A 20300-nucleotide genomic window follows, 5' to 3' on the forward strand; every position below is an offset into this window, starting at 1 on the left:
AGGATGGAGGCTGGTTGTGTCCAACCTCGTGGACTGTGGCAAGGCAAGGAGTGGGGAATGAAAAATTACTGAAGACTTCAAGCAAAGAGCAGAGTGATCACATTTATATTTCTAAATGTCACCCTGGCTGCTGGATGGAAAACGGACTACAAGGGGAAGGATGGAGTTTAGAAGCTGTTGGAGAATTCAGGGTAGGACAGATGATGGCTGGGATTACAGTGAGAGACAGGAAGTGGAGAAATACAAGTGGGTTGGAGACAGACTGAGAAGGTGGAGATGAAAACCTTTTTAATGGACTGGATGGGAAGCACGGAGGAAAAAGAGCACTGCAGGGTGACTTCTAGGTCTCGGCCTTGAGCTGTGCCAGGGGAGGGAGAGCTGGAAAATGCACGGGTTTGAGGGGCAAACTCCTGAGGAAGCTCTTCACTGAGAGAGGATTCGGCACCTTAGGTGGCACTGGAGCCATGGCGCTGAATGAGATCAGCTATGGAAAGAAAATAACAAGCAATGCTGGGAGCTGGGTCGCGCCATGGGGCACCCAGGATCTGGAGATCATGAGGAGGAAGAGAAACCAGGAAAGAAACTTGAAGAGTTAAGTAGGAAGAGAAGGGAGTGGGTCATCCCGAAGGTGAAGAGAAAATATGCCAGATGGTACTGTGAGGTCAGAAAACACGAGGCCATATTAAGGGGACTGCAGGAGGAGGAGGAAGTCATTTTGATCTTGGCAAGATCAAGTGGTGGAAAGGGAATGCTGAGTGCCATCACTTAAGGAGAAAACCATGGCAAGTGAGGAAGTAGGGATGGCAACTCATGAATGTTTGAATGAAAAGAAAGCATACAAGCTGGGTGTCATGGTGCACCCCTGTAATTCTGATGCTCTTGGAGGCTGAGGCAGGAGGATCATAAGTTCTAGCTCAACCTGGGCAAATTTTCAACTTGCAGAGACCCTGACTGAAAATGAACAGGGCTGGGCATGCATCTCTATGTGAAGGTCTTGGGTTCAGCGTCTGGTACAGAGGAAGGAAGGAAGGAAGGAAGGAAGGAAGGAAGGAAGGAAGGAGGGAGGGAGGGAGGGAGGGAAGGAGGGAAGGGAGGGAGGGGGAAGGAGGAAGGAAGGAGGAAGGAAGAAGGATGAAGGAAGGGAGGAGGAAGGAAGGAAGAAGGAAGGAAGGAAGGAGGAAGGAGGCAGGAATGAATCAAAAGGGAGAAATAGCTAGGGGACTCTGGTGTTGAGAAGTTTCATTTAAAAATCAAGGAAAGATATGAGGGCACATTCAAAGATTAGTGGGAATAACCAGAAAGGAAGAGAAACTGATGGTGGAGGAGTGACAAGAACTGCAAGGGTGCAGTCGTTTGGAAGGACAAGAGATGGGGACGCATAAATTGGAGCCCCGAATAGGAGCACAGATCCTTCCTCAGTAGCCACGGGAGAAAAAGGCAAAGGCAGACACCCCTCAGCCTCCTGTGGGCTCGCACAGCATGAGCTGAAGTACTGTTAAATAGGACGTGTGCCTAACACACCTAACCTGTGAGTAGCATAGCTCAGCCTGGCCCACTTCACGTATCCTCAGAACACCCAGCCTACAGTCGAGCAAGATCGTCTCACAAACCTGTACTATAATGAAGTGTCGATGATCTCGGTATCATGCGTGTTAGTCTAGATTCCCAAGGATCTGATGATAAAAATGTAACCTGAGAGCCTTCCTTTCTAATGGCTTCTGTTCTTAATGAACCATGTGGTTATGTCAATAACCAACTAAGAAGGAGAGAAAAGGGGTGTTGGCAGTCAGTGGGGAAAGGGGAAGACACAAAATAATTACTTTGCATAATGAGAGACCAAATGCAGAAGGAAATAAAGGGTTACAATTTGGTAAGCACCTCCTGAAAATGTATAGTAAGAAATGTAAAGTGAGACCAGTCTGCCTGTGTGTGAGTTAGGCCCTGTTGCTATAACAAAATACGTGAGGTAACTAACTTACAAAGAGACAAGGGTTCTTTTGCCTCATGGTTTTTGAGCCCCAAGATCAGGTGGCCCCTATCTTGGGGCTCCTGACAAGGGCAGCAGGCCAAAGTGGGGACTGAAAGCCAGAGCAAAAGTGCTGACCACGCCAGACAGGAGGCAGGAAGAGGGGCAGATGGGGTCCCGCGCTCCCCTGCAGGCCACATCCACAATGAAGCAAGGACGGTCCACAAGGTTCCCTCTTCCACAGGCCCATACCTCCCAAGAGCGCCACCCCAGGGACCGAGATTTTAGTGCCTGAGCCTTGAGGGGCCACTCATCTAAACTGCAACAACACGTTTGGACACTTTTCTCCAAAGCCTCTCGGCAGCGTAGGTGAGAGGGGAACTGAGGGGAACTCATTAGACATTTGCCAAGGGAACAGCAGGGCCAGCAAAGGTGCCAGCGGCCCAAGAGGCTTGTGAGTGGAGGTGGAATCTACGTTTCCTTGGGGATCTGGGCCACTCCTCCTCCCCTACGCGACCTGTCCTTACCCTGGGAACCCAAGGAGAATCACACCAAAACTCAGCGATCCAACCTAGATTTCCGGAAGTCTGGGCTGTGTCGTCGTAAATAACATTGAAGGATATCAGCGATGCAGTCCAGGTTAATATCCATTGGCTGCAGTCTGCAGGAACGGCCGGAACCAGCAGTGTCCTCCGGGGGAGTCCGGTGTGAGCCCCGCCCCAGCAGCCAGTCACAGCTGGCCACCCCACCCGCAGGAGGTGGCACCTCGTGGGCACTGAGGCAGGAAAGGGGAGAAGCCCCGGCTCAGAAACACCTGTGTCCAAATTTACTTTCTTTCCAGCTTTTCAAGAAGAACAATGAATAATACAGACATGAAAATTAGGTCTGTCTTTGGATGATAAGCCTTAGACGGTTTTCAGCAGAACAAAAATATTTTGCCCCAAAAGAAGCAATCAATTTTCCTCCACAGCATAAGGAAGACAGGGTGGGTTTTTTAAAAGTGCCTAGTGGTAAGAATTACATATTTGTGTGTATTATGCATACATATTTGTACATGCGTGTAACATAAGTGTATATGTGCGTGTACATGCACACACATTTTCAGCCCTGATAACCCAAAACAACGACTATTAAGTATGGCAATTCCATTTCCCAGAAAGTTCTATGAAAATGCCTAAAGAAGGTAGGTAGATCTTACCCTAGTGAGGATGAGACCGTACGCCCACAGTGTCCATACAATAGGGGATTTGAATGCCTTTCCTTTCTTCCTAAAAATAAAAACAGGAGAACCGGATGAGCACGATTTCAGTCAAAGAGTAAGGGTCAATGGCCTTGGGTGTGGACCAACGCTTACATATTGTCCAACCTCATAACAAATCTCCTCAGATGTTTCACTAGCTGGAGAGGCTTCCCTTTCCGAAGTCAGTCAGGGGCAGGGTGCGTCTTGGGTGTAAGTCCCGAGCCCCAAGCGCCTCCCTCGCTTCTCCCCCGCAGGCCTCCCGCATCTTCAGCCCAGGGCTCCCGCGATGCCGAGTCCTGCTTCGCTGCCCCCTGCTGGGCGCCGCCTACGCGCTGAGCCCGCGGGCCAGCAGGGCGCCGGGCTGCTACAGAGCGTGCGCCCGGGACGCGGCGGGGCGGGCCTGGCGCGCCGAGCGCACGCTGCCGGCGCCCCCGGAAGGGCTGCCCGCGCCCGGGCTGGCCTGGAGGTCCGCCAAGCCCCCCGCCCTGCTGGTCTCCTGCGCGCTCGGAGGCTGCGCCGCCAGCGGGGCCGCGCGGGTCAACACGCCCGAGGCCGCTCGGTCGGGACTCCGCCCTTCGGCTCTGCGGGCCGTCAGTGCCAGCCACATCCACGCGTCCTGGTCCCCACCGTCCAGCCCAAACGGGGAGGCCACTCAGCATCGACTGAGGTTCGCCGGCCCGGAGGAGCCCGCGGGGTGGGGCCTGTCCCTCCTGGTGTCGCACCTGCTGCCCTGCACGCGCCACCGCTTCTCCCCCGTGGCCTGCACGGGCGGGGGGTGCGTGGCTAGTGCGCCCAGGGCCGCCCGGACCATGGAGGCCCCGCCGGAGGCCATGGCTCCCCCCGCGCTGCAGGTGACAGGCGCCCAGTCCATAGAGGTCACCTGGGAACCCCCCCGAAGCCCAAACGGCCGGATCCCGAGCTACGAGCTCAGGAGGGACGGAGCCCTGGAGTACACCGGCCTGGAAAGGCGCTATCACGATCCCACTGGGCTCGCCCCGGGGGCGGAGTACGGCCACACGGTAACGGCCACCAACTCCCAAGGGGCCGTTTCCAGTCCGCTAGTCAAAGAGCGAACCAGCCCCTCTGCGCCCGCCGGCCTGCAGCCCGCCACACTGCACACCAGGGGCCCTCGGGAGATCTCCGTGAGCTGGGACCCTCCGGTGAGGACCAATGGCGACATCGTCAACTACACTGTCTTCACCCGCGAGCTGTTGGAGGGAGAAACGAGAACCATATCCATGAACAAGACCCAGGGCTCTTTTGGTGCCAGGTCGCTTGTAGTGGAGCAGCTGGAGCCGTTTCACAGGTAGGTGGCCCCAGCGGGCGCCGCGGAGGAAGCCACTGTCCCTTCTGTGCCAGCCCCTGGTCGAGCCTAATGAGGACTCCAAAGGCCAGACGCACGATGTCCCCAACCCTGTCCACTTAACACTCATGGTGAGAAAGCCTGCTTCTGCGTCCCCTGGAGAGTAGGATTCCTGCAGGGGATGTTTGCAGTTCCCCCTCCTGTCCAGAGCCAGCCAGCGCAGAGCTGAGGCCCCTTCCCTAAGTCAAGTCCTCGTAAGTCACCCAGGCCTCTGCGTAGTCCCCAGAGAGGGAGGGCCTCCTGCCCCAGGCCATGAACAGGAGGAGAAGCATTAAAGCAGGACAAAGTGCAGTCAGTGAGCGCTGTGACCAGCCAGACTTGGTCTGCACCAAAATTTGTGTTGGGAAGAGCTTTTCTTAGGAATCCAGAGCTTCTTCCGGGGATAGAGGCTCTTCTGGACTGTTTCCTCCGGGTTTCGGGACTGTTTCACCCCGCAGTCGGGACTGGCATTCTCCTGGCTGTTTTCTCTGAGTCCTTGGCTTTCGTGAAGGCGTGTTGCTCCTCCACAAAGGAATCTTCTTGCACCTTAAATAATTGCTTGGCAGTTTTCCCTATCACATTTTAAGTAACTTGAGTCCCCAGAGAGAAGGGTAATAAAAGGCATTTTATGCTTAAAATTTAGTAAAATTATCATAACCATTTAAAAAAATTAAAGGCTGAAAGTGTTGATTTCCAGCCACCGCAGGTAAAATTGAGCTATCATTGTAATCTACTGATGTGTAGATTAGATGCCTCTATAATTATCTCTGATATATAGCACTGGTTAAAAGAAACATTCATGGTCTTATGCATCTACTCACGACAATTATTTAGGGTCATGTTAAATATTAAACAGTAATTAAAACTTCCTCAGGTATCCTCCACAGCTAATCCACATGCTCTAAGTTGGCTTTTATTTTACTCTAATTCAGGACATTAAAAAGACCCGCACTGGCTGCAGATCTATATATTTTACACCAGCTTCCTCTTTCTCTGACATTACACGCAAGTCCCAAAAATGCATTCAGCTAGCTCCTCTACCCTTGAAACTGTTCTTCACGAAGATTTCTAGAGAAGAATATGCTTTTCCCAGGCTGGAAAAGAAAAGTGTCGGTTAATCTAGTGAGCCTAGCAGGGACGTTTCAGGGTGCAGGAGGGGTCTCTTCGATATTCCCTGTAATTTAAGCTGTGACACTGATGGTATAAGACAGAAGAGCACTGCTACCCTGTGGCTTTTAAAGCATATTTGCGTTTATTGATATTACACCTTACCGTGTCCACTATTGGCCACCGGAGCTGGTCACTAGGAAGAAGTAGCCTGGGAATGTTCCAGAAAGCAACTGACCCAGGATTCAGTAACTACCGCAGATAACCCAGAAAGTGAATGACCCTTTGGAGGAAAATCGCAATGGACCTCACAGCTCTGCCACAGGCAGCTGTGGTGTGTTCCGGTCAGCCAGCGAACCCATCATGGTGGAGAGGGGTAAAAGAGGAGAGAGGCGGGAAGGGCAGGAGAAGGGGGATGGGAGAAGTCACAAAGGGGAAGAGAAGAAGGTGACCTTACAGAACAGGAAGTGGCTAAGTCGGAGAGCTGAAGCGGCAGCTCCTCAAAGAGGAAAGGTAGAAAATGGACAGGGAAAGGCTGGATCGAAAGAAATAAAGGGAGACAGAAAGGGAGCTGGGTACTGAGGGGAGTCTAGGGGTGTCATAAAATCAATGGGTGAAAACATGCTGGTTTTCCGCCATAGGCGCTTCACACTGACCACAGTCCCTGCCATGTAAATAGACCTTTCCAAGGGGCGCAGACCAGCTCTGAGGCAAAGCATAATTGATGAGTTGAGTTTAACTGGATGGTGATGAGGTGTCTCCATGATGAATAATCCAGTGTAGCTGGGTTCACTTTGGCCCTAGAAGGCTCTGCCTTGCGCACGGGAGCCTGTTTTCAGATGTCAGGTATCAGGTGCGGATATATTACCTCTGAGACCTAAACTCGTGCTGTTCCTTGGAGACCTGGAAACAGGCCTGGGGGGTCCTCTGGTCCTCGCTCAGAGGTAGGGAAGCCAGGGCTGCTGGACTGCTTCTCACTCCCCGAGCTGCCTTCTTTATTGCTGCGTTAAATACTTTTGCAGAGCACTAAAATTTTCACACCGGAAAGAACCTTGAAAGTTTATCCATACAGACTTCTTTGGGGAAAGAATTGTGCCTAGGCCTTGTAAACAGACGAGAGTCTTTCCTTTAGTTTGGAAAGTCGGGGGGATTTAAAATGAACTTTCCATGGACGTATGACTTCATTATTTAAAAGAGTTAACCAAAGACTGGAGGCCTGGAGGCCTAGCTCAGTGGCAGAGCTCTTGTTCAGCATCCCCAGCACCCAATGAGCTATATTTAAACATAAATGTGAGCTGAGTGCAATGGCACAGGCTTGTGATCCCAGCACTCTGAGAGGCTGAGGAAGGAGGAGCACAAGCTGCAATACAGCCTGCAATTTAGGGAAACCCCATCTCCAAACAAGGAGGGGGAGGGGGCTGGGGGTACAGCTTGGTGCAAAGTCCTGCGTTCAGTCCCCAGAACCAGAAGATAATAATGCATGTGCACTTGTCTTTTCTCAGAATGCTTTGTCATTTGAAGCTCTGTCCTGTGCAGATCTGTTGCACTGACACTCTGTGATCCTACCTCCCATTCCCAGGTATGAAGTTCGGATCCAAGCCTGCACGGCCCTGGGGTGCACATCAAGCGACTGGGTCACCCTCCAGACCCCGGAGACGGCTCCTCTTATGCAGCCTCCTCCTCATCTGGAGGTGGGGATGGCACCAGGGGGCTTCCAGCCCACCGTTTCTCTTCTATGGACAGGTCCTCTCCAGCCAAACGGAAACATTTTGTACTATGAATTGTACAGAAGACAAACAGCAGCTCAGCCTGGAAGAGCCAATCCAGTGCTAACCTACAATGGGAGCTCGAACTCCTTTATGGATTCTGAACTGCTGCCCTTCACCGAGTACGAGTACCAGGTAAGACCTGCATGTGTCCAGCAACACAAGCTGAGATCCTGTGCGCTCGCCGATAAAAATTGCTCTTGATTCAAAGAGTCGCTTCAAGAAACAAGGGCTGAGCGGGGGTAATGATATTTTTTAAAAAATTTTAAGGCGTAAATGAGAGGGAACCAAATTCATTTACTGCCTTCATTTTCTTGGTTTTGGATCCCTGTGGCAGATGCTTGCTTTTTCTGTGTAAATAGAGGAAGTGTTTGCTTTTTGCATTAATGAAATGATTTCCACCATTAGGCTCCCCTCTGTCAGTGCTGCTTTGGTTCTAGGAACCCCTTGTTGGAGGATGCCTTCCCAAATAACTCACTAATTGTTACCCAAAATAAAATCTGTTGATGAACATCTGTAGCTGTTGTGCTCAAGAAAGAAAGGAGAGTAGAGAAAAGGCTGAAAAGATGCAACTCACTGCATGCAGGGTGGACTTTTTGTAGGATACTAAAAATAATTATAATAAGACTGCATGTCCCTAAACAAGCAAGCATTAAGCGTAATATTCTGAAGATACTTTGAAATCCAGAGAGAATTTTTGTTAGGCTCCTTTTGCCTTTGGAATCCACAAGCACTCTTCTTGTAGTAGCAGCCCCACTTCCGGTTTCTCCACCTTGGCTCAGGTGTGGGGGGAAGGGTCAGCCAGCTTCTCCGGGCCAAGGGAGGCACACACTGGCCCCATGCAGCGCTCAGCCCCACCTGGGGCCTGATCTTCAGCAGAGGCCCTGGGAAATGTAAAAGGGAGAAGTGAGAAGTCCTGATAAAGTTCTGCGTGCCTCCCTCTGAAAGTTTTTCTTTACCCTGCTTTTGCAAGCATGGCTCTCCAGCCCTTCTTTTAGTTCTGTATCCTCCCAGTGAAGGCCCTTTTGCTTAAGCTAGAGTCCCTTCCTCTTGCTGGGACTCAAAGGAAGCTGTGCCGCTTAATATAATATAAGCACTAAGTACAGGCACAATACTGAGAGCCATTTTCTAAGACAGGAAACAGCCTTAAAATTCTTATCGTACCAAGAAATGATAAAATCACTAAGGAACTGTGGTGAACAAATCAATGAGCTTAATGATTAGAGATAAATTTTTAAGCATGAAAAGAAGTATGTTTCAGGTCAATAATGTATGGGACGAACTAACCAATGAAATTAGTAAGAATCGAAGACAGAGGTTCTTGAGTGGTTTGCAGAAGTGCATAGAGATAAATCTATAATTCTTGTTTGCGATTCCCAATCTAAAAAATCTCTTAAAAGTAAACTTTTTTGGCGGCAGTCAGGGGTATATCCACAACTCATTTGGTGGCAAAACCCAATCTAAATAGACTTGACACTATCTGTAGTATTTATTTATTTCACTTAAGTATGAATATTTATATGTTTTACTGCAGAAACAGTGTAGTTCATCATAAGATAGCTAACCTGGTCATCTTGGAGATATTATAAACTATACAGTAGATAAATGTTACCTTTCTGTATTTGAAAAGCATAATTGTCTCAAAAGCCCATCAGGCTCCAAGGGTTTGGGACAAAGATTGTGGCTTATGTTATGAAGAAACAAAATAGCTACTGATGCTCCCGCTGGAAAGAGAATACCCTTAGAAAGAGTCAGGACCTGTGTGCCCATCCCTTTGTTCTTGGCTCATTTCTTTACTGAAAAGTGTCAAGCTAAAAACATATCTTTGTGAGAGAGCTGGGTGGAATTAACATGAAGCTTTTGGCCTGGATTAGGCAAAACGAAATGACCCAAAGGGACCGAAGGCAAAGCAGTGATTACAGCTTCCTGGGCATTCATTGTCTCATGTCACTGGGTTAAATATCGGTCACATTATCTGATGAAGTTTCATCTTAGTTTCTAAGGAATGGCAAACTCCAAGCATGTGTCCTCTCTCTAGTTAAATTTCTCATCAGGAGCTAAGAATGATCAAGGGACCCAGATTTCAGAGAGGAGGCAAGTTGAGAATCTCCAGCTGAGCAGATGCTTTTGTGCCTGTTATTATCAGCTCTGTGTCACAGATTTCCTCCATACTCACACACCAAAAGAAAGTACTGTATTTAATTTGCTTTTCATGACAAACTGATCTCAAATTTGCACTTATTAGCTAATCCTATGTTGTGACAATATATGAATACAGAACAGGAAAACATTCAAGCCTGTCAGCCTCTGTACTTATAAAAAAGGATATTTTGAAAAGCAGAGATTAAATGATGAAATAAATGAACTAAATTATTGGATTTATTTAGCCTGTATGAATGCTGAGCCTCTAGTAATCCTAGAGAAGTCATAGAGGAAATTATGTACTAAATGATTCATTTCTCTTTAACAAAGGAACATTTTGCCTTTGACATGAATTTTTCCCTGCTCTCAAAGCCACTGGAGGGTCACTTCATCCACAAGTCACCTTTAAGGAAACATCTCCTTCATCCTAGACACACTCTGTTTGACACCCAGCAGTGATTTGAGTCTTCTGCAGAGGGTTGTATTTTTGAGGTAACTCACTGATTTGTCAGGAGCAAAAACAAAGGAGGTATGTCCCAGCGTGTGGGCCGTCAGTCAAGGGTGGCCATGCTCTACAGTTGAGTGTGGCCAGCCACGTGGTCTGCCCTGGGAGTGTCAGATGTGGCTCACAGCCACCGTCCAACCCTTCCCTCCACCACTGTATTCACTCTGTCTTTGAGTTTGGTCGTGGAAGGCAGCTGCTAGGATGTCATTAAGTGAAAAGAACAAGACTACTTTCCAGTCTAAATTAAGTCCCCCGGTCAGTTGGTTGGTGAGACAAAGGGCTGTAGTGTGGATAAGTTCTGCTGGGCTGCAGGGCCAGGAAATGTCACTCAACTCACAGCAATTCATGTGAGCAGCTTGGTCGCCAGTTCACTTGGAGAAGCCGTGTGATACCACAGGTGCCTTTTCCCTGTGGATTTCATATGGAGCCCTGTGCAGGCAGCAGTTCTCGGTGTTTCTTGTACAAAAGGATCACCAAGAGCTTGTTCAAGTGGAGGGGAAGGGACTCCAGCAACCTATATTCTTAACACGCGACTTATATCGTTCACAGCTCATGTTTTTTGAGAAACCCTGGAGTTGCTGGGAACTGCCTGGACTCCCCCGTCACTGTGTTGTGCCATCAGTGACTTTGTTAGTTTCGTGGGAAGTTCCCCACTTTGACAGCTATGCCAGTGAGCGCCCACTCACGGGGTAGCACACACTCTCGGGGGCTCTGAGGGGTGCTGGTGCCTGGTGGTCGGTCCGGTGACTGAGAGGAAGCCCTCCATCTCCCTAGTGTGAGGCCCTGGGCTTGGGGCTAATGCCGCAGGAGCCAGTGGCATCCACTGCTTTCTAACAGACCAGTGCTGTCCCCAAACTGGAGGCTCAAGGGAGGGCTGGGTAGAAGACCTGGAAGGGATCTTACTGTTCTTGCCAGAGGCAGCTGGCTGAGGACCAGGAGCATACTGTGCAGGCCACCAGAAAGTAAAGGATGAGCTTCAGGGGCCAGAGAAGGGGTACCATTTTCTGGTGCTTCCAGATGCTTGAGCAAAGAACCCTTCTGAGCCTTTCCAGACTTAGTGCAGGCTCCACAGAGGGATGGCTGAAAGCAGGCACTTACTCCTGCAGATCTGAGAGGTGCCAGGTCAAGCTGCCTGTGGCCCCTGTGTCTGCTGAGGGCCTGCTTTCGGGTTTTCAGGCAGACATCTCCCTGTGTGCTCACACAGCACACAGGGGAGAGCATGGGAGTTACCTCCGGGCTCTTTCTCTTCTTTCTAAGGGCGCTAATCACATTCATGCGGGGGCCCCCCACCCTAGCTGAGCTAGTACCTCCACACCCCGTCACCTCAGGAACCAGCCTTCAGCAGACAAATTCTAGTGACGCAGAGCTTCTGTGCACAGATCCCATCTGGACACACAAGTCCCCTCCGGTGGCCACATAGGAAGGAGCCACAGCCGTGCTCTTTTTAGAAAATAAAATCACATTTTGTCTTCTCTTGATTGGCCCTGGTAATCTGCAGTTGGTAAAGTTGACAAACTAAATCCAGAGCAATTGCATTTGCTAATACTATTTAGCTCTAAGTTGTGTTGACGAAAGTGGGCCTGAGAGACCAGCTTCAGACAGGAAGCGGTGGCAACAGGGTTATCCGTTAGTTACCGAAGTGGACTCGGGGAAATAGCAGCAGTGGCGACCCTTATCGAAACCCAACTGCTGTAGTTACTAAGATACTGAATTGTTAAATTGTACACATATTATAAATAGAAATGTAAATAAATGACAGACAGTTTATTTAGCTTACGACATATGAGTCCCAGATTGACCTTGAAAAAATCCATACCATCACAAAGGAATGATTAGTAGTTTTTTTACTCCAAGTAATGGGAAACCAACTTGAACTAAATTAAAACAGAAGGAAATTGTGTGTGCTCTCCTGTCTGGGAAGAGGACTGAAGGAATTCCTTGAAACTAAGCCAAAGATGTGAACACCAGGCCCTGGAGACCTGGTTGCAGGATTGGATGTGGTTGGACTCATTCCCTCTCTCCTTCCCTCCTTCATCTCAGCTCATCTGTGTTTGGCTCCATTCTGTACAACTTCTCTGCAGGCATCAGAGATGACCCCTGTTGGCCCCAGGATTCCAACTTTCTCTGTGCCTCAATTTCCTTTTCCTTTGAATATGAGTACCAGTAGCTCTGACCCCCTGGCTTGCTTTGACGTTGAATGAGTTAACGTGTGAATGTGCAGGGCACAGAGGCTCACACTAGAAACTGCTCAGCCAACAAAGCGACATGCATCATTATCATACCCACCCACCCCTAAAGGAGAGAGAGGACTTCTCCCTCCCAGTATTCCCAGTTCCACCAAGAGCAGGACTCCGAATTATCCTGTTGCACGCTGTGCCTTCTGGGAACCAAGAGAGTGGAGCACCATGGTTGAGCAGGGCTGGTTCCGGGGTCCACTTCCGGCTGCACAGGATGTGCAGGAAGCTCCAGCCAGTGGCAAGAGCTGTCTAACACCTCACACACCTCCAATACCACTACTGACAGCCTAGCCTGCGAGATATTTATGACCTCTGCTTTTTGACCTTGGATGCTCACAGCTTTGCTATTCTCCAAATGAAAAAAAAACTGAGTTAGGATCACACAGCTTGGGCAAAATGCTTAATTTTTCATTTTTCTAATTAAACAAATGGGTGTTTTTATAAGAATGAAAAATCTCGGGCTGTAGCAGGATTCTAGGTCCTGGCTACCTCATTGAGAGAAGGAAGTACTGTCCTTTGTTTCAGGAGAATAAAGAGCCAGGTAAAGAGAATTCTGTTTTCTTCATCAGTGAGTTGTTCATCTGATAGTAGCATGGAGCAAAGGCAGAGCTGGTGCTGAGGGTGTGACTCCCCTCCCATGGGCACCCCGCCCTTTCCTGTCCCTGTATCTCTTTTCTCAGCAAAAGAATCCCTCACCCACGACCCAGGACCAGGATCCCTTCTGGAGGGGACAGTGGGATCCCCCTCCTGGGACGCAAGGGCCTCCTGTGGCCGACAGCCTGCCCCAGCCCGTTCCCCACTGCGCTCCCTGTCACAGCCAGACGCAACACACTGAGCATTGCTGTTTGGCTTTGGACTTGCATTTAATGAGGAATTAATCTCGCTAACGAATTTCTGACCAGCATGGACGCTTTTGTTTGGTTAGTTTCTCCCATAAGAGCTAAGCTTCCTTCATCCCCACTGCCCACAGCTTAAGTTTTTAAATGATTTATTGATATTGTCTGGCTCAGGCGGTGCATTTGTTCTGAGACTTGAGGGTCCGTGCACAGCACAGACGGCAGGCCACCAGATGTGTCCATGGCTGGGAGACTCAGGCCGGCCATTGGTCAGACGCTGTGTCTTCCTTACCCTCTGGCATTTGTTTCTGGGAGATATCCCTTCCCCGGGTATGAGTACTGTTCTGCCTTGTCTGGGTGTGCTGTGTTGTGGAATCTCTGAGGGGTCTACCCATGTGTGTATGTGTGTGTGTTACCGGGGATTGAACTCCGGGTCTTCAGACTGAGCTGCATCCTCGGCCCTTTATTTTTATTTTGAGACAAGGTCTTGCTAAGTTGCCCAAGCTGGGCTCAAACTCACAATCTTCCTGCCTCCGCCTCCCAGATTGAGCACTGGGACACAGTCAGGTGCCACCATTCCCACATAAGGACTCTGTTCTCAAGCTATTGTTGGCTTTAAGGGTGTCTTTGAGATGAGTTATGTGTCTGAACACAGGTAGGTTCTCACCCGCATGCAGATGAAACCCAGGTTTGTATCTCACCTAAGCCAACACTGATCTGCCTGTGTGGAGTGTTTGCTGCAAGTGAAATGTTAAAACACTAGAATTCTCTCCTGAATGAAGATGCTGTGTAATTCCAATCTGCCCCATAGCTCTCCACAAGCAGTTCTTGGTTCCAAGATTTGGCCATCAAAATAAAGGCTCCCCAATAATACCTGAAGCTTGCCTCCAGTACAAACACCCAGGAAAGCAGGAGAGGCATTTTCTTCATTTTTCTTTCTCGTATAAAACAACCTACAATTATAAACCACCTATGATGTTCAGAATGACTACCTAGTGACAAGGAGTGAGTCAGGAGGCTAAAACCATGGACTGTACCCCCAGGGAATGTGAATATAGTGGATAAGACAAACATGCCCTCAGATAAAGATTCTGCGAAAGTATAGCTCTGAACGGCAACATTTAAAAGATCTGAGTGACGGCAAAAGAGACCCAGAGAACAAGAGGCCCCCTCATCTTGAGGGGCACCACCATCGCCATACGCGCTCCCACCGCCCGCCCCTCTTACTCTGCTCTGCCAGGTTTGTGCAGCCAGGGCTGCCCTGGTAGGAAGCACACAGGGACCCAAATCATCCTGCAGTGAAATGAGGAGGTGTTTATGGGAAAAGAAAGGGCAAGGAGGGAAGGAAGGAAAGAGAAAAGAAGTAAAGGGAAAAAAGAGAAAGAGAAGGAAGGGAAGGGAATGGAGGGAGGGAGACTGATCCCACACTTCCAGATTCCCATCCTTACGATTGAACGCACCAGTATTGGTACCTGTATAATGGTTGAAACTGTTCTCCCTTGTATCAGGCTCTCAGCAGGAAGCAGTTTCCACACTCCGAGGGTGCTTGAAGAGAGTTTAGTGAAGAGACTGTGGAGGCGTGGGCAGAACTAAGCGACGTGACCAGGGATGTTAAAAATCAGGGACTAGAAACAGCCAGAAGCCGTTTCCCTCTAGGCCTAAAGGGAGAAAGGAGGGAGCTTTGAGAAGGGTGCAGCCATGGCCAGTGGTGTTGCCAAAGAGAGGGACCAAGAGAAATACAGAGCCTGAGTTCTCTCCTTCCTTGGAGCACACCCAGCTGGAAAAAAGCTGGGGGAGAAGAGACTCCCGGGAGATGGAATGTGACAGTCAGAGAAAGCCAGAGAGGTCAGAGCAGGGATCTGGAAGAAGCCTGCATCCCCACAGCTCAGCCAGCATGACCCACCCTCTTGGGATGCGACTTCTCCCGTACGACCCTTGCCGGCTGGCTCACCTGGCACCCTTGGGCTTACCACTCACTGCTTATTGATAAACCACTAGGTAAGAGGAAGGCTTGGTGTGCATGGCACAGAAGCACTCGGAGCACAGGTGTGTTCACATCAAACTCTGCAGAAACATCTTGGTTTATGAAGCCATCCAGGCTACAGGTGGAAACAAAAACACATTTTAGTGAACCCGAGTCCTTCCATTGAAATCTTTAAGGACATGGTTGTGACTCCTCCTTGTTAATTGATTTATCTATCTGTGGATGGGTTGGATCATTACTGAGATGCCTATAAGCATCTGAGAAAGTGTGCACTTCTCTCCTTGACACCTATAGGCATATTGGTAATGGAAACCAGAAGTGAAATTCTTTACTGTGGAGAACCCATTGACTTGCGCTAATGCTTGCTTTTGTCCATGCTTGGGGACTTTTTAAAAAAAATTAATCATAAGGCAAAATAGAGAATGCCATGCAATGAACAAGTTTTAATGTAGAACCAGCATTTCTGAAAATCCATGCTTTTATTTAATCTAGCCCACAAAGACCTGGAAAGAAATACGTAGAGAGAGACATGGGCTAAACTCAGAATGTTCTGAGGTTTCCAAATCTCTTATTGATCCATGCCAGCTAACTGGAGCTCATAAGTTGGCTACAGAGTTGCTGTCTAGCCCTACTGTCTCTTCCAAACTGGCAAGTCACTCTCTCCTGTCCTTTCACATAAAAAAATGTAATAATAATCACCACTAGTGATTTGGTATTTGGTATGTCCTGAGAACTGTTAAGAACGTATGTGGATTAATGGCTTTAATCTCCTAACAGTCATTCAGGATACATGTTGTTATTATCATCATTTCTCAGAGGAGAGTCTCAAGGTGTGAGTTACTGGGTAACCTGCCCAGGGATGAAGGGGGGGAGTTGAAGGACTCAGAGTGGAGCCTCGAGACTCCAGTGTGTCATTGCTTCTGAATTGCATTTGTGTACAGCTCTGGGACTCTTAAAATTCTGACAAAATATTTATAAGTGGACTTATACCTCACCATATTCTTCATAGATTTACAGAAACTTGATTGCATGTAAATCTCAGAATAATCCCATAAGGTAGATATTTTTATTTCTGTATAACCAGAAACCTAAATGACTTAGCAAGTTACCCAGTCAAAAAAAGGGCAGAGTCAACCAAGCTTGGTGGTGCACACCTGTAATCTCAGCACTCTGGGATTCCAGGGGGAGCACAAGTTTGAGCTCAAACTGAGCAATTTAGTGACTTAGTGAGACACTAGATTAAAAATAAAAATGGGCGAGGGATGTTGCTAGGTGAGAAAGTCTTGGGTCCAGTCCCTAACACTGCATTTAAAAAATAAGGGGCAAAGTCAGAACTCAGGCCTCGATGTTCTGGCCCACATGCAAGGATGGTTCTGCTGACCCACAGCTCTGTCACCTCCCCTCTGTCAGAGGCACAGACTCCTCTGCTGATCAGGGTTAGTTGGGGCCTCTTGATTAACAGCCACTGGGTCCTCAGCCAGTGATTTACATTTGCTGAGCCTTAGTTTCCTTGTCTGTATAACTGGGATGAAAAGACTTCTCTCCATAGGATCAGTGTGAACTTTAAGTCAGTTTAAAAGCTCAGACATTGTCACATATAAAATTAAAATACAATATATAAACACAAAGAAAGTGTTTAATATCCAGTATGCCTGTAAAAGGCACTTCAGATAAAGCACATCCTCTCCTGGGGAATCTTAGCTTCGTGTAAAAGGCAAAGTCCTCTCCAGTGGCAGGAGGGCTTTCATGGTCTGACATCAATCCCTTCATCCTCATCGCCCTCTGGCCCTGTGACTAAGGCCACGCCTACCCCGGCTGAGAATCTGGCCAGAGAGTCTTTGCACATGCTCCTCCTTAGGCACAAAATGCCCCTCCCCTCTGGCTCCATGTGTCGGCCTCCTGCCACTTGCACCTGGCTCACTTACTGCTTCTAAGAGAGCATCATGGACTGTGCCACCTACATGTGTCCACTGAAGAGCATCACTTCCTTCCTGCCACTCACTGCCACCTATATGTTCCATGTTTGTGTTCAATTGTGCTTTCCGATCTCACAGACCCGTGTTGGCCCCCAGAAGGGGCTCAGTCAATAGCTGAATGGTAATCTCCTGTGACTGTCACCACTCATGTCTAGATGTCCTCCCAAAGCCTCATGTGCTCATAGGTGGGGCTTCCGGAAGTGGCTGGCTCTAGGGTGTGTGGTGCTGGGATAAAGTTGTGTAATGGTCCGTTAAAGTTGTGTGATACTGGGATTAAGAGTGTGTGATTACTGAATTAGTCCACTGACTGGTTAAGTGTGGTTCTGGGTGTGGAGGATAGGAAGGCCTACCTAGGTGTGGGTGGCATCATCCAAAAAGGTGGGTAGCCTGGAAGGGATAAAAGGAGAGGCTTCTGCCTCAGTGCATGCTGCTGCTGCTTGCTACTTTGCTGTCTCCTGCCTACTCACCATGCCATGGACTGTTTCTCCTCTGTGTTGCCCCTCTGCCCCACCACCCTGCCTTGATGCCCTCCTACTATGAACTGAAGCCTCTACAAACTGTGAGCTACCATAAACCTTTTCTCCTTTAACTTTGGATATCTGGTGTTTTGTCTCAGCAACCAGAAAAAATAACAGTGATTAAGGATACCAGGACTGTTCCTGGGAATGATGTCCCCAATTGACAATTGTGACCTTAGCTCCCTGTAGCAACTTGCTGTCAAGAATTGAGCTCCCAATGCTCTGCTGGTCAGGGTGTAGTCATTACTGTCATGAAGATGATGATATTTCAATTCACTTACATTTTCTGGGAGGTATGTGAGAAGTGCTCGCCTCTGTCTAATGAATCTATGACTGTCAAAAGTACAATCGCTGGCAGCAGATGTCTGTTGTCTTTCACAACCAGGCCCTGCAGATTCTGGGTCAGGTCTAGTTTGTGTTGTAAGGCTGGCCCTACCACTTAGCAAGTTTCATAACTTCGCTGTGCCTGTTTCCTCCTGCGTGAAGTGAAGGTAACACCAACCACATAGGATTGTTGGCTGGGAGGATGAACTAGAACACGTGGACAACAGGAAGTGTAAACCCAGCCATTACTTTTGTGTCCCCTCTGTGAGACCTGGGTTGGTGGTGGTGGTGTGGGGGGGTGTTCCTGTGTGCTTCAGGGAGAGCAGGGATAAGCAGTAACAGTTAGCATGTGATAAACTCTTGCTCCTCATTGCGATTAAAAATGAGTTAAGGTTAATTTCAGTATTTTCCACTAACACTGAAGCCAGTTCTTCCTCCTTTGTGTTTTGGAAAAGAGTCATATGCTTGTTTACTGAAAGGCTCCAATGAGCAAGTGGTATGCTAAGCAGTCCTGACAGAAAACACCCACTTCCAGCAAAGGAAACATCTCAGAATTTCTTTAGCAGCTTCACGTCTCTGAATTTCAGAAGTGCCAGTCGAAAGGAAGACAATGGCCTGCTCTACCTTTCTTACCCTGGGTCCCAGAATTGAATTAAAATCATGTCCCATATCTGATCCAAAGTGTTTTAGATAAAAGGAACCGGAATACAAGGGCTGTATCTGTTGAAGTGTGACTATAACATATCCAGCGAAGCACCATGCAAACAGAGATGCTGAAAAAAGTCTACTTCATGATGAAAGAAAATCAGATAAATAGTGACATAGATAGCTACATAGAGATTTTCAGCAAGTTATCCTTTTGTGGTCAGAGCCTGTAGGGCTGCTCGAGAAATAAAACAATCTTGTAATCCTGTAATTTCAGATTTATTGTCCTCTCTTCTCAGCCATGAGGCTTCCTAACCACAGTTTCAGCAAAGCCCATGTTGGCATCTTGCTATTCAAACATATTGAAAACCCACGGCAAGCAACCCTTTAAAAAGGCATTAGTGTGAATACCATGGGAAAATATACTCCAAGGTTGTAGATGAATTGATATGATTTCCTTGATTGTATCTTTTTATTTATGAGGCATAATTTATGAGCACTGGAGAGCAATCTGCAGTGAGTGATGCCTTCGTACAGCCAGAGCCATAAATCAGAAGCAGCAAAAGAAGTGGCGATTTTGATCGAATCTATTGAATTAGCTGTTGGCCTTCGCCGATACAGCTATTGGAAAGACCTCTTGGATATCTGTTTGTCTCCCTCATGGGAATGTGATAACAATTTCATTACATGCCCCTAGGAAACAAATAATTTAATTGTTTGCCTGTTAACATGCAACCTATTTACTTAATTACTGGCATGCCTGTTTATGTTGGAAAGTTGTTTATTTCTGATGTGAATTATTAAGAAAAGATACTCATTCTCCCATTTTTATAATCAAGTAGGTTGTATTCTTAATTCATCTTGATATGAATTTATCCTTGGAATTGTTTAAATATTTTTTAATTAAAAATTATCTATATTCCACAAGGAAGCACGTTATAGAATATCACAGAACTTGCAGAGAGGTCAAAACTCCTGCCATTTCTTAATCCTTTAATAGTTAACAGTTATTTTTAAATATTTCAAATTATTCTAAGGACCAAATCAGTTTCCATCATTTACGTTAGGAGTCAATAGATTAGAGGGGGGTTTTTGGTGTGTATATCTGTTTATTCCTGTATTCCATTTTATATGGAAAATGAGAGCAAATACAAGATCAAATAAATCTCAGCTGGGTTCTGACCATACAGAAAATATCACTAAGTATGTTCTCTTGGTGTTACAACTTGTAGCATTTTCTTAGCCCAAAGGATCATAACATATTTTATGGGGTTTTTGTCTGGTGTGATAAAGACAAAAAACATGGCAGGGACCCCCTTTGAATTTGCATTCACAATTCTTCTTTTGACTAAGACTATACTTGAACAATATCCACTCCAAAGAAGGAGTCATTTCATGAAGATGTGGCCACTGAGACAGCGCAGTGATGAAGAACTTGCCACCAGCAGGAGCAGCCACAGGACCCGACTCTGCCAGGACAGCTCTGCAGTGCTGTGGGCCCCTCCCTTTCTATCAAGGGCTGTTATGATGCTCTCTTCGCAAAGTCTTGCTTTCCTCCTACAACAAAACTACAAGGAGAAATGTTGGGGTGAGAGGAATTTGGGGCATTTAAAGTAATAGTTGTCTGGGTACAAGGAAAAAAATAGACCCAGCAAGTTCCAGAAGAATCAGGGTCTCAAGAAGAGAAAACAAAGTCAGGAGGGGACTCTGCA

General features: G+C 47.8%; 1 protein-coding gene across 1 annotated transcript in view; it reads left to right on the forward strand.

Annotated features, from left to right (window-relative positions):
- Positions 1–20300, forward strand: part of Ush2a (usherin) — a 692185-nt gene that overhangs the window by 637312 nt on the left and 34573 nt on the right. The window contains exons 62-63 of the mRNA XM_013066500.3: positions 3461–4512; positions 7235–7556. Coding sequence (XP_012921954.2) covers positions 3461–4512; positions 7235–7556 — 1374 coding nt within the window. The remainder of the gene's footprint in view (positions 1–3460; positions 4513–7234; positions 7557–20300) is intronic.

Source organism: Heterocephalus glaber, unplaced genomic scaffold (genome assembly GCF_053883595.1).
Source record: "Heterocephalus glaber isolate CG9 unplaced genomic scaffold, H.glaber_assembly_v1.0 deba00001067, whole genome shotgun sequence".
In the NCBI taxonomy this organism is placed as follows: Eukaryota; Metazoa; Chordata; class Mammalia; order Rodentia; family Bathyergidae; genus Heterocephalus; species Heterocephalus glaber.